The following is a 14,550-nucleotide window of genomic DNA, read 5'->3' as shown; positions in this document are numbered from 1 at the left end:
AGGCATGTGAGGGCAAGTTAGCTAGCCTTGGGCAAGTCCTGGGCCTCAGCTGTGAAAGGCGAAGTCTGCTCTGAGATGTGCTGCGGTGGGATCAGTTACTGACGGCAAAGCAGAGCACTTGGACTCCCTGGTGGCAGCGCTGCAGAAGGGCAGAGTCACTTCCTCTGGGCAGAGGGTCCCTGGATTTCTCCTGCTCAGATGGTTCTTCTCTCCCCATTGCTGACAGGAGTTAGGACTTTGCTTAGAGTTCCAGCCCCAGGGAGGGCTTGGAGGAGGCAGGGTTCTTCCCCCATTACTGGTTCATGCTCGTTGTTCCCTGGCGTGATGCAGGTGACGCAGTATCTGACTTCCCAGTTGTACTCCCTGAACTACAGTCTCCGGCAGCGCATGGACATTCTAGATGTAAGCAACTTCCCTCTCTAGCTCCTCCCCTTCCCATTCACGGTTCCTCCTGTTGCACCTGACCCGTCTTTGGGAGATAGGCTGGGCAAGTCCCTGCATGCCTGGAGCAGCTTGGGGGAAACATCAGTTACTGCCCTTGCCTTCCTGCCCTCCGCAGGCTGTGCAGATGGGATGGGAGGGAAGAGGCAGTGCGGTGGCCAGCATGGTGACCACCTGTCTGGAAGTGCCTTTTCAGTCTACTGCCTGGCTCCCTTCCTGACCATGCTGCCACCCCACTGCATGACTGTCCCTAGAGGAGGAGCCACTGTCTGTTGTCAGCCTAGCTCCTCCGCCAAGTACCCCCTGCAGCAGCCGAGCGGCACCTGGTGGCCTCGAACTTGTGTGGTCCACCCTCAGCATTTTTGCTCCTGAGCTCTTTTGTGCCTGCCTCTCTCCTCATTCCTGCCTTGCTCCTAGTGCAGGTGAACGTTGCTGTTTGCTAGGGAGAAGGAATTCTCTTCTCATAGGGCCTCTTTCAATCCTCCAGGTCCTCGCTTTGGCAGCACAGGAACTTTCTCAGCCCCAGGTCTCTGGGAAAACTAAGCCCTGCAGCGCCCAGCATCCCTGCCCCCAGGCGCTCCCTGCCACTGGCAGCTCCCAGGACTGGAGAAGGGCTGTGGACGAGAGGATCAAAAGCAAGACGCGCTATTTGGCAAAGGTGAGGCCAGGGTGCAGGATTGTGGAGATGCAGGGTGGCCTCACGCCCCAAGGCGCAGAGAGCTGCCCTGGGACTAACTCTGAGTGTGGCCAGGCCCAGTGGCGGCAGCAGCAAAGGCCGGGTAACTTCTTTTACAAAGACAGCGAGTGGGAGGGTGTCTGCAGCTCCTTAGAGCCCTTGCTTAGCCCCGTCCCAGCCGGACCCCGGCTGAACTCACTGGGAACGGCCGGTCTCCATTCTGGAGGTGCAGGCCATAGTGCTACCCTCTGCCTACCCGCATGAGAGGCCAGTAGCTCTGCCTCCCTTCTCTCAGACCTTCCTCCAGCCGCCTCCATGCTCTCTGGCTCCCAGGCCTTCCCTCTGACTGCACAGAAAGAAGTCGGTCGGTCAGCCCTTTCCCGTCCTGTGCTGCGAGTGAGCCTCACTCCCTCTGCTTCCCCGCCCAGACCACAGGCTGCGCAGAACTCCTCAGCGACTGGAAATGGGGACACTCGACTCCGGCATGTCGTATTGCTGGCTCAGGCATCTAGGAGAGCCGCACTGAGGAACACAGGACCTTTCGGTGCTAATGGCTGCTGCTCCCTCTCTGGGTCTGACCGCGTGGCCAAGGGAGGCTCTCGCTGCTGGTGGCGTTTCTTCTCTAACCCCCCTTTCTCTTTTGGGCAGGGTCGGTGTCTAGCGGAACCGGCTTGTGGCCCGAACAGGTTCAGTTCCTTAGCTGGGCATTTCTTCTTCCCTCTGCTTCAGGGCTTTGACAGGTGAGATGGCAAGTCCCGTGGGTCCTGGCTTCCTAAGGCGCCATGGTCACACATGGCCGGGGGGAGGGGTGTTGTAGGGGGCAAGGTCACTAAGGCGCCATGGCCACACATGGCCGGGGGGGAGGGGTGTTGTAGGGGGCAAGGTCACTAAGGCGCCATGGCCACACATGGCCGGGGGGGAGGGGTGTTGTAGGGGGCAAGGTCACTAAGGCGCCATGGCCACACATGGCCGGGGGGGAGGGGTGTTGTAGGGGGCAAGGTCACTAAGGCGCCATGGCCACACATGGCCGGGGGGGAGGGGTGTTGTAGGGGGCAAGGTCACTAAGGCGCCATGGCCACACATGGCCGGGGGGAGGGGTGTTGTAGGGGGCAAGGTCACTAAGGCGCCATGGCCACACATGGCCGGGGGGGAGGGGTGTTGTAGGGGGCAAGGTCACTAAGGCGCCATGGCCACACATGGCCGGGGGGGAGGGGTGTTGTAGGGGGCAAGGTCACTAAGGCGCCATGGCCACACATGGCCGGGGGGGAGGGGTGTTGTAGGGGGCAAGGTCACTAAGGCGCCATGGCCACACATGGCCGGGGGGGAGGGGTGTTGTAGGGGGCAAGGTCACTAAGGCGCCATGGCCACACATGGCCGGGGGGGAGGGGTGTTGTAGGGGGCAAGGTCACTAAGGCGCCATGGCCACACATGGCCGGGGGGGAGGGGTGTTGTAGGGGGCAAGGTCACTAAGGCGCCATGGCCACACATGGCCGGGGGGGAGGGGTGTTGTAGGGGGCAAGGTCACTAAGGCGCCATGGCCACACATGGCCGGGGGGGAGGGGTGTTGTAGGGGGCAAGGTCACTAAGGCGCCATGGCCACACATGGCCGGGGGGAGGGGTGTTGTAGGGGGCAAGGTCACTAAGGCGCCATGGCCACACATGGCCGGGGGGGAGGGGTGTTGTAGGGGGCAAGGTCACTAAGGCGCCATGGCCACACATGGCCGGGGGGGAGGGGTGTTGTAGGGGGCAAGGTCACTAAGGCGCCATGGCCACACATGGCCGGGGGGGAGGGGTGTTGTAGGGGGCAAGGTCACTAAGGCGCCATGGCCACACATGGCCGGGGGGGAGGGGTGTTGTAGGGGGCAAGGTCACTAAGGCGCCATGGCCACACATGGCCGGGGGGAGGGGTGTTGTAGGGGGCAAGGTCACTAAGGCGCCATGGCCACACATGGCCGGGGGGGAGGGGTGTTGTAGGGGGCAAGGTCACTAAGGCGCCATGGCCACACATGGCCGGGGGGGAGGGGTGTTGTAGGGGGCAAGGTCACTAAGGCGCCATGGCCACACATGGCCGGGGCGAGGGGTGTTGTAGGGGGCAAGGTCACTAAGGCGCCATGGCCACACATGGCCGGGGGGGAGGGGTGTTGTAGAGGGCAAGGTCACTAAGGCGCCATGGCCACACATGGCCGGGGGGGAGGGGTGTTGTAGGGGGCAAGGTCACTAAGGCGCCATGGCCACACATGGCCGGGGGGGAGGGGTGTTGTAGGGGGCGAGGTCACTAAGGCGCCATGGCCACACATGGCCGGGGGGAGGGGTGTTGTAGGGGGCAAGGTCACTAAGGCGCCATGGCCACACATGAGCTTGGCAGCAAGACAACGTTCGCTCCCATGCAGGGTAGTGGACACAGGGTTTCAAAGTGGCGCCAGCTGTTAGCTGCAGCAGAGCACACCCCGCTCGAACGGCAGGGCCTGTGAACTCTTCTGCTGCCCCGCGCTGCAGCCTTTGCTGTACAAAGCTGGTACTGCGGAGCCTCTCTGGGAGCAGGGCCGGAGCCGGAGCTGGTGCTCGGAGGGACCCTGCTTACTCTACACTCCGGCTGCCGGCCCTGCTCCTGGGGAGCTGGCCATGCGGCAGGCACTGCAGTATAAGGCTTAGCTTGCAGCTTATGTGACTGCTAAGATTTTGAATGGCTACAGCTGGAGTGGCCAACCCACGGCTTGCGAGCCGCGTGCGGCTCTTCAAAGGACAAATTGCGGCTCTCGTACCTGTGGCTGTTCTGGATCCCCCGTTCTGACCTTTTCTCCTTGCCTAGTCAGGGCGCCGCCTGGGGCAGCGAGATCTGATGCTGAGGCCGACGGAAGCCTGCTTGGGGGGGACACAGCTCTTAAAGGGGCAGTGGGTTTTTTTTTCCTCAACTTTTTTCCCTCCGCTCTTTGTGCTGTATCCACCTGTATTTTTGGCTCTTTGTCCGTAATGGGTTGGCCACCCCTGGGCTACAGGGTTACTTTTTTTTTAAATGCTTTTTACTTTCCTACTTGAAAAACCTCAGCGGGGTAGCCATGTTAATCTGTAACTTTAAAAATGAGTAGCCCTGTGGCACCTTAGAGACTAACAGAAATATTGATTCATGAGCTTTGGTGGGTAAATCCACCCGAGGACGTGGGTTTTACCCACGAACACTCAGGATTGGATATATTTTGGTTGGTCGGTACAGTGCTACAGGACCCCTCATTATTCCTGCTTGAGTTAGTCTTCATCTGCTTATTGAAGGATAAAATGGAGAGTGGATCCTCGCGGCTCAGTAGACACCTGATGGTTTCTTCCCCCCCTCTCAGGTTCATAGTAGCAGGGCAGCTGTGCTGTAATGGTTGATATCATAGAATCATAGGACTGGAAGGGACCTCGAGAGGTCATCGAGTCCAGCCCCCCGCCCTCAAGGCAGGACCAAGCTCCGTCTACACCATCCCTGACAGATGTCTATCTAACCTGTTCTTAAATATCTCCAGAGAGGGAGATTCCACCACCTCCCTTGGCAATTTATTCCAATATTTGACCACCCTGACAGTTAGGAATTTTTTCCTAATGTCCAATCTAAACCTCCCCTGCTGCACTTTAAGCCCATTACTCCTTGTCCTGTCCTCAGAAACCAAGAGGAACAAATTTTCTCCTTCCTCCTTGTGACACCCTTTTAGATATTTGAAAACCGCTATCATGTCCCCCCTTAATCTTCTTTTTTCCAAACTAAACAACCCAGTTCATGAAGCCTGGCTTCATAGGTCATGTTCTCTAGGCCTTTAATCATTCTTGTCGCTCAAAGTGTCTCACTTTTTTTTTTAAGCTGCAGTAATTGAAAAATCGGCTCCTAATGAATACTGGAGCTGTCAGCTCCCTCGGCTGCACTGCGCCTGCTCCCTCGGTAACAGGCAGTGGGCCTGGGCCTCGGCTCCCTGAATTCAGTGCAGAGATTCCTGCTGACTTCTGTGGGCCATGGGTCAGGACCAGCCCCTGAGGAGGTTCTGCTGGGCCAGGGTCTGTCTGATTATTTCCCTCCAACACTTGCATCCGCAGCCCTTTCTAATGACGTGGCTCTACAATGGCCAGTGTGGGGGGGATCCCTGGGAGGGGGGGTGAACACAGTAGAGAACCCTCCTTTGGTCACAGGTTTGAGCAAAGATGAAAATAGGAAATCGCGCTGCCGTGGGGCTCTCGGCGGCGCTGCAGTGAGCATGCTCAGGACATGTCCAGCTGAGCAGGGGCTAGGAAACAAACACCAGATCCAGGTTTCAGCAGGAGCTCCTGTTTTCCCAGTTTCCTTGCATGGCTAATACTGGCACAGGGGCCTGTGGAGCTCCCAGCAGCACAGGGCTGGTCCCGTCAGAGAGAACCCTTCCGATCCTCATGTCTGTTTTCGATACGCGGGGCTGGGGACCGGTCCCCCGTCGCTAAGCAGGGGGCACTCGATACGCGGGGCTGGGTACCGGTCACCCGTCGCTAAGCAGGGGGCACTCGATACGCGGGGCTGGGTACCGGTCACCCGTCGCTAAGCAGGGGGCACTCGATACGCGGGGCTGGGGACCGGTCACCCGTCGCTAAGCAGGGGGCACTCGATACGCGGGGCTGGGGACCGGTCACCCGTCGCTAAGCAGGGGGCACTCGATACGCGGGGCTGGGTACCGGTCACCCGTCGCTAAGCAGGGAGCACTCGATACGCGGGGCTGGGTACCGGTCACCCGTCGCTAAGCAGGGAGCACTCGATACGCGGGGCTGGGTACCGGTCACCCGTCGCTAAGCAGGGAGCACTCGATACGCGGGGCTGGGTACCGGTCACCCGTCGCTAAGCAGGGGGCACTCGATACGCGGGGCTGGGTACCGGTCCCCCGTCGCTAAGCAGGCGGCACTCGATACGCGGGGCTGGGTACCGGTCCCCCGTCGCTAAGCAGGCGGCACTCGATACGCGGGGCTGGGGACCGGTCACCCGTCGCTAAGCAGGGAGCACTCGATACGCGGGGCTGGGTACCGGTCCCCCGTCGCTAAGCAGGCGGCACTCGATACGCGGGGCTGGGTACCGGTCCCCCGTCGCTAAGCAGGCGGCACTCGATACGCGGGGCTGGGGACCGGTCACCCGTCGCTAAGCAGGGGGCACTCGATACGCGGGGCTGGGGACCGGTCACCCGTCGCTAAGCAGGGGGCACTCAATACGCGGGGCTGGGTACCGGTCACCCGTCGCTAAGCAGGGAGCACTCGATACGCGGGGCTGGGTACCGGTCACCCGTCGCTAAGCAGGGAGCACTCGATACGCGGGGCTGGGTACCGGTCACCCGTCGCTAAGCAGGGAGCACTCGATACGCGGGGCTGGGTACCGGTCACCCGTCGCTAAGCAGGGAGCACTCGATACGCGGGGCTGGGGACCGGTCACCCGTCGCTAAGCAGGGAGCACTCGATACGCGGGGCTGGGGACCGGTCACCCGTCGCTAAGCAGGGGGCACTCGATACGCGGGGCTGGGTACCGGTCACCCGTCGCTAAGCAGGGAGCACTCGATACGCGGGGCTGGGGACCGGTCACCCGTCGCTAAGCAGGGAGCACTCGATACGCGGGGCTGGGTACCGGTCACCCGTCGCTAAGCAGGGAGCACTCGATACGCGGGGCTGGGTACCGGTCACCCGTCGCTAAGCAGGGAGCACTCGATACGCGGGGCTGGGTACCGGTCACCCGTCGCTAAGCAGGGGGCACTCGATACGCGGGGCTGGGGACCGGTCACCCGTCGCTAAGCAGGGGGCACTCGATACGCGGGGCTGGGGACCGGTCACCCGTCGCTAAGCAGGGGGCACTCGATACGCGGGGCTGGGGACCGGTCACCCGTCGCTAAGCAGGGGGCACTCGATACGCGGGGCTGGGTACCGGTCACCCGTCGCTAAGCAGGGGGCACTCGATACGCGGGGCTGGGGACCGGTCACCCGTCGCTAAGCAGGGGGCACTCGATACGCGGGGCTGGGTACCGGTCACCCGTCGCTAAGCAGGGGGCACTCGATACGCGGGGCTGGGGACCGGTCACCCGTCGCTAAGCAGGGGGCACTCGATACGCGGGGCTGGGGACCGGTCACCCGTCGCTAAGCAGGGGGCACTCGATACGCGGGGCTGGGGACCGGTCACCCGTCGCTAAGCAGGGGGCACTCGATACGCGGGGCTGGGGACCGGTCACCCGTCGCTAAGCAGGGAGCACTCGATACGCGGGGCTGGGGACCGGTCACCCGTCGCTAAGCAGGGAGCACTCGATACGCGGGGCTGGGTACCGGTCACCCGTCGCTAAGCAGGGGGCACTCGATACGCGGGGCTGGGGACCGGTCACCCGTCGCTAAGCAGGGGGCACTCGATACGCGGGGCTGGGGACCGGTCACCCGTCGCTAAGCAGGGAGCACTCGATACGCGGGGCTGGGGACCGGTCACCCGTCGCTAAGCAGGGGGCACTCGATACGTGGGGCTGGGTACCGGTCACCCGTCGCTAAGCAGGGGGCACTCGATACGCGGGGCTGGGGACCGGTCCCCCGTCGCTAAGCAGGGGGCACTCGATACGCGGGGCTGGGTACCGGTCACCCGTCGCTAAGCAGGGAGCACTCGATACGCGGGGCTGGGTACCGGTCACCCGTCGCTAAGCAGGAGGCACTCGATACGCGGGGCTGGGTACCGGTCACCCGTCTCTAAGCAGGGGGCACTCGATACGCGGGGCTGGGTACCGGTCACCCGTCGCTAAGCAGGGAGCACTCGATACGCGGGGCTGGGTACCGGTCACCCGTCGCTAAGCAGGGGGCACTCGATACGCGGGGCTGGGTACCGGTCACCCGTCGCTAAGCATGGGGCACTCGATACGCGGGGCTGGGTACCGGTCACCCGTCGCTAAACAGGGGGCACTCGATACGCGGGGCTGGGGACCGGTCACCCGTCGCTAAGCAGGGGGCACTCGATACGCGGGGCTGGGTACCGGTCACCCGTCGCTAAGCAGGGGGCACTCGATACGCGGGGCTGGGGACCGGTCACCCGTCGCTAAGCAGGGGGCACTCGATACGCGGGGCTGGGGACCGGTCACCCGTCGCTAAGCAGGGGGCACTCGATACGCGGGGCTGGGGACCGGTCACCCGTCGCTAAGCAGGGGGCACTCGATACGCGGGGCTGGGGACCGGTCACCCGTCGCTAAGCAGGGGGCACTCGATACGCGGGGCTGGGGACCGGTCACCCGTCGCTAAGCAGGGGGCACTCGATACGCGGGGCTGGGTACCGGTCACCCGTCGCTAAGCAGGGAGCACTCGATACGCGGGGCTGGGGACCGGTCACCCGTCGCTAAGCAGGGGGCACTCGATACGCGGGGCTGGGGACCGGTCACCCGTCGCTAAGCAGGGGGCACTCGATACGCGGGGCTGGGGACCGGTCACCCGTCGCTAAGCAGGGGGCACTCGATACGCGGGGCTGGGGACCGGTCACCCGTCGCTAAGCAGGGAGCACTCGATACGCGGGGCTGGGGACCGGTCCCCCGTCGCTAAGCAGGGGGCACTCGATACGCGGGGCTGGGTACCGGTCCCCCGTCGCTAAGCAGGGGGCACTCGATACGCGGGGCTGGGGACCGGTCACCCGTCGCTAAGCAGGGGGCACTCGATACGCGGGGCTGGGGACCGGTCACCCGTCGCTAAGCAGGGGGCACTCGATACGCGGGGCTGGGGACCGGTCACCCGTCGCTAAGCAGGGGGCACTCGATACGCGGGGCTGGGGACCGGTCACCCGTCGCTAAGCAGGGGGCACTCGATACGCGGGGCTGGGTACCGGTCACCCGTCGCTAAGCAGGGGGCACTCGATACGCGGGGCTGGGTACCGGTCACCCGTCGCTAAGCAGGGGGCACTCGATACGCGGGGCTGGGGACCGGTCACCCGTCGCTAAGCAGGGGGCACTCGATACGCGGGGCTGGGGACCGGTCACCCGTCGCTAAGCAGGGGGCACTCGATACGCGGGGCTGGGGACCGGTCACCCGTCGCTAAGCAGGGGGCACTCGATACGCGGGGCTGGGTACCGGTCACCCGTCGCTAAGCAGGGGGCACTCGATACGCGGGGCTGGGGACCGGTCACCCGTCGCTAAGCAGGGGGCACTCGATACGCGGGGCTGGGGACCGGTCACCCGTCGCTAAGCAGGGGGCACTCGATACGCGGGGCTGGGGACCGGTCACCCGTCGCTAAGCAGGGGGCACTCGATACGCGGGGCTGGGGACCGGTCACCCGTCGCTAAGCAGGGGGCACTCGATACGCGGGGCTGGGTACCGGTCACCCGTCGCTAAGCAGGGGGCACTCGATACGCGGGGCTGGGTACCGGTCACCCGTCGCTAAGCAGGGAGCACTCGATACGCGGGGCTGGGTACCGGTCACCCGTCGCTAAGCAGGGGGCACTCGATACGCGGGGCTGGGGACCGGTCACCCGTCGCTAAGCAGGGGGCACTCGATACGCGGGGCTGGGTACCGGTCACCCGTCGCTAAGCAGGGGGCACTCGATACGCGGGGCTGGGTACCGGTCACCCGTCGCTAAGCAGGGGGCACTCGATACGCGGGGCTGGGGACCGGTCACCCGTCGCTAAGCAGGGGCACTCGATACGCGGGGCTGGGTACCGGTCACCCGTCGCTAAGCAGGGGGCACTCGATACGCGGGGCTGGGTACCGGTCACCCGTCGCTAAGCAGGGGGCACTCGATACGCGGGGCTGGGTACCGGTCACCCGTCGCTAAGCAGGGGGCACTCGATACGCGGGGCTGGGGACCGGTCACCCGTCGCTAAGCAGGGGGCACTCGATACGCGGGGCTGGGTACCGGTCCCCCGTCGCTAAGCAGGGGGCACTCGATACGCGGGGCTGGGTACCGGTCCCCCGTCGCTAAGCAGGGGGCACTCGATACGCGGGGCTGGGTACCGGTCACCCGTCGCTAAGCAGGGGGCACTCGATACGCGGGGCTGGGGACCGGTCACCCGTCGCTAAGCAGGGGGCACTCGATACGCGGGGCTGGGGACCGGTCACCCGTCGCTAAGCAGGGGGCACTCGATACGCGGGGCTGGGTACCGGTCCCCCGTCGCTAAGCAGGGGGCACTCGATACGCGGGGCTGGGTACCGGTCACCCGTCGCTAAGCAGGGGGCACTCGATACGCGGGGCTGGGGACCGGTCACCCGTCGCTAAGCAGGGGGCACTCGATACGCGGTGCTGGGTACCGGTCCCCCGTCGCTAAGCAGGGGGCACTCGATACGCGGTGCTGGGTACCGGTCACCCGTCGCTAAGCAGGGGGCACTCGATACGCGGGGCTGGGTACCGGTCACCCGTCGCTAAGCAGGGGGCACTCGATACGCGGGGCTGGGTACCGGTCCCCCGTCGCTAAGCAGGGGGCACTCGATACGCGGGGCTGGGTACCGGTCACCCGTCGCTAAGCAGGGAGCACTCGATACGCGGGGCTGGGTACCGGTCCCCTGTCTCTAAGCAGGGAGCATGCCCAGGTTATCAGCAAAAATGGCAGGCAAGCAACTTGGTGTCACCTGCTTAGTTTATAACCGTACTTGGTGTCACCTGCTTAGTTTATAACCGCGCTCTCCGCTCCAGTCTCCAAGCCAGTCATGAAGCCATCCGTTAGAGCCCTGCACCTGCAGCAGAGCCTTGCGACTGAGTACAGTCTTGGCCAAACTACTGGCCAGTTGTGCCCCCACGTTATAGTCAGCTCCTGTGGCACATTTCCCTAATTTGTGTATGAAAATGTTGTGTGGGACTGTGCCAAAAGCCTTCCTAAAAATCAAGATCTAACACACCTGCAGCTTGCCTGCTTCCCCTCCCCCCCTTCCCAGCCAGGAGCCAGGAACCCTGACACATGAAATGTAGGTTGGTTTTACCTGATTTGCTCTCACCAAGTCTATGTTAACTGACTTGGTTCTGACGTATAACCCTATTGCTCTCTGCTTGCTTATACACTGAGGCTGTGTCTACATTGGCATGATCTTGCGCGCTTTTGCGCAAAAACATGCTGCCTGTCTACACTGGCGGGGAGTTCTTGCACAAGAACACTGACGTTCTAATGTGTGAAATCAGTGCCTCTTGCGCATGAACTATGATGCTCCCGCTCAGGAATAAGCCCTCTTTTGCACAACTGTTCTTGCGCAAGAGGCCAGTGTAGAGAGGCAACATGAATTTCTTGCGCAAGAAAGCCCTATGGTTAAAATGGCCATCGGAGCTTTCTTGCGCAAGAGAGCATCTACACTGGCACGGATGCATCTGTGCAGAAGCGCATCTCTTGTGCAAAAGCACATGCCAGTGTAGACACTCTCTTGCGCAAATACTTGAATGCAAAAATTTTTGCGTGAAAAGTATTTGCGCAAAATCTTGCCAGTGTAGACGTAGCCTGATAGTTTAAAACTTCCTTCCGGTGTCTTTAAAAGTATTGAAGTGAGGCTGACCAGCGTCAGGACTTCTCTGAGATCCTCTTTGTTCCCCTTTTCAAAGACGTGCGCTGTGTTTCCTTTTCCAGTCCTCTGGAAAACTCTGATCTACTTCACCTATATTAATTCATCCCCCGCAGTAAATGATTTGAGCCTCTTTAAATAGCTCCACTGATTGAAGCTACTGTAATAAAAACAAGCTAGCTCTGGGCTGTGGGGACGCCTGAGACGACTGTCCCCTTCTCCAGGACTCTGAGGGACAGGGCTGTGTCTGGAGAAGAGGTGGTGCATGGCGAGGGAGGCGTTGCTTCCTCTGAATGGCCACAGGAGGGCTCTGGCGCACACCAGCCATCCAGGCACTGTTCAGTAATGGAAGGGTATTTGACCCAAGTGCCTGGTTATTAGGCTATGTTCCTACAAGCTATTACATGGCTGCAGGCTGCAGGCTTGGATCCCCTGTGGCCAGTGTGTTGCTTCCCCCACCTTGCTGCGTGCATAGATTCACAGTGGAATAAGTCCAGGCAGCAGTCGAGGGCGTCCTTACCACCTACCGTGAGTGTAGGTAACGGCCCGGGCAAAGCCTGCCTGATGGGAGGCCTGTTACTGGCAGCATTCGTGCTGCCTCAGTCCTTTGGATGAAACAGGGCGTGGCCTTTGCCTGTATTTCTCCTTAGTTCAGCCAGACTTCACCAGCAGGCCAAATCAGCAATGCCCCATGTCAGCCAGTGAGTAGTCCCTGCAGCCACCCAGGGGATTCCAGTCCTGCCCAGCTGATTAGCAGAGCACCCACAGCTGGCAGCCTGTGGTTCTACTGGTGGTGCACATGCCAAGGTGCATAAAACAAAATTTATTCCACAACTGTATGAAGGGGGAAAAAAAGAGGCAACATTGGTGAGCAGTGCTGTTCTCTGCACTCTGGAGCGCATGGCAGGGGCCCAGTTGCTGTGGTGGAAGGCATTCTCCAGTTAGGGCTCACGTTGCCAGTAACTGGCTGGGCACAGGGTCTCCTGCTGACCTTCCAGCCATGCCCTGGCAGGTCCGACAAGGCACTAAGTTGCCATCCCAAGGAACTGTGTGTCTTGCCTTGCAGGCCCCTGGTGACCTTTGACCTTTTAGGAGCTGATCACCTGGTGCTGGGCAGGCTGGCGCACACTCTGGCAGCCCTGATGCACTTCGCTGTGCGCTCTGTGGTAAGGCCCATAACGCAGCACTTGCCCTCTGGGGGAGCCCTGAGATGGCCTCTGAGGCGCCACTGGCCGTGGTGCCTGTTGCAGCCATTGGGGACTGGCCTTGGGGGAGGAGTGTCGCCAGCCCAGGGAGCAGTTGGCAGATGCTGGGGGCGGGCTGGTCGGGGAACAGGGCTGAGAGCGAGGAACCCAGCAGTCCCTTGGGCGTGTATCTCTTCGGCCTGTTTCCTCAGCTGCACAATGGGGTTAAGCCCCACCGTCCTGCTTCCCACTCGGGCTGTGCGAGGTTAACCAGCTGCAGCAGCTCCCCACCTGCCACAGGCAGAGGCTGCTCCGGCAGAGGCTGGGGGAGTTGGGCTGGAGTGGTCCCCAGCCTGGATCCTGCTTTGCTGGGCAGCCAAATGTTTAACCAGTAACTGATTTTTCCAGCCCTACTTCCCACAAGGGCCCGAAGGCAGGAATCCCCAGTTTGTGTGATGCTTTAAGAGGCAGTGGGTTCCCCAGAGGGCCACCGAGGTCTTTTACCCATTGCGTGTGGTCCCAGCCATGCCCAAGTCCACATCCCTTTGGGTCAGTGTGGGAAAAGCTACCTCGTCACTGTGTTCTCCTCACTCATGTCCCGCAGGCAGCCACTGCCATGGGAAAGGCTCTGCTGGAGTTCGTCTGGGCCCTGCGCTTCCACACGGACGCGTGAGTTGTGTGTGTGGGGGCTGGCTTGCTGAGGGGAGGATGAGGGCCAGGTGCTCTTACCGGGACGTGTCTCTCTCTGGCACAGCATTACCTGACGGAGCCTGTGTGGGTGACTTCATGCACAATTCTCTGCTTAGCTCTGGCCCCTTCCTGGGGTGAAAGTACGTCCAGGTGTTGTCCTGGCTGAGATCCACGAAGTAGCTTCACCATGGAAGAGTTTCCCAGGGGCGCAGAGTAACTCAGGGTCTTGAACCCATCTCGTAACCCCCAGCCTCTTCTGGCCCAGGGAGCAAGAGACTGGCTCCCGTTCTATTGGGTGGAAGCATGGAGCTGAGCAGGGGGACCCGGTCAGCTGACTCTGGTTATATCCCTGCTCGCTTGGAGGCAGTGACACAGCGCAGCTAATATGGTCTGTAGCTGAAGGGCAGAGAAGGAAGCTGCAGCCTCTCACGGGGTCGTTGCTTCTTCACCAGGTACGTGCGTCAGGGCCTCCTGTCTGCAGTTTCCTCCACCCTGCTGAGTGTCCCTAGTGAGCGCCTGCTGGAGGACATGACAGACGAGTTCCTGGAGACCCAGTCCTGGCTGGCAGGTACGGGGGAGGGTGTAATGTCTCTAGGGCGGAAGGGGGTTTGCTGCTGATGTGCATGCTGCACCTAGGTTAAGAAGGAGCTAGATTATCAGTCCAGTCTGTGCTGCAGAGGCATCCAGACGCTCAGCCCAAGGCCAAACATGGCCCATAGGCTGCTGTCATCCCCGTGGCTTCCCTTGGCAATATGACTCCCAGAGACTACAGGTCCTAGCAGGCCAGACCCTCTGCCCCTCCTGGAAAGCAAGGTTTGCACAACCAGGAACATGGGGTGCCTCCTCCTGTCCCTGTTTCCATGGTGCTGAGGCTGAGCCGCAGGGCCTGGCCCCTGCCCAGGGTTCTGAGGGCTACGGAGCAGACCTGGGGTTGACGGAAGCGAGCGCCTGTCGGAGCGCGGGGGCTGCATGGCCTGGGAGGGGCCATGCTGGAAACTTGCGCGAGGCAGTGGGCCTGTGCGCTCGCGGCCTTGGGCCAGGTTTGGACGGTTTCTGTGCTAATCCCGCCCTCGCTGTTCTTCGGCCCTCTCTGGTTTCC

General features: G+C 62.0%; 1 protein-coding gene across 4 annotated transcripts in view; it reads left to right on the top strand.

Annotated features, from left to right (window-relative positions):
- The window catches only part of TELO2 (telomere maintenance 2), a 47,276-nt gene that overhangs the window by 28,960 nt on the left and 3,766 nt on the right, over positions 1–14,550 (top strand). For 3 of the 4 annotated variants that reach the window (XM_075898997.2, XM_075898995.2, XM_075898996.2), the window contains exons 15-20: positions 331–402; positions 929–1,099; positions 1,766–1,857; positions 12,644–12,743; positions 13,366–13,430; positions 13,904–14,019. In XM_075898997.2, coding sequence (XP_075755112.2) covers positions 331–402; positions 929–1,099; positions 1,766–1,857; positions 12,644–12,743; positions 13,366–13,430; positions 13,904–14,019 — 616 coding nt within the window. The remainder of the gene's footprint in view (positions 1–330; positions 403–928; positions 1,100–1,765; positions 1,858–12,643; positions 12,744–13,365; positions 13,431–13,903; positions 14,020–14,550) is intronic. The other variant, XM_089782184.1, reaches the window with a different exon arrangement.

This window comes from Pelodiscus sinensis, chromosome 15, assembly GCF_052426305.1.
Source record: "Pelodiscus sinensis isolate ZL-2025 chromosome 15, ASM5242630v1, whole genome shotgun sequence".
NCBI lineage: Eukaryota > Metazoa > Chordata > Testudines > Trionychidae > Pelodiscus > Pelodiscus sinensis.
Note: the sequence above shows the minus strand (reverse complement) of the source record. Positions and strands in the feature narration are given on the sequence as shown.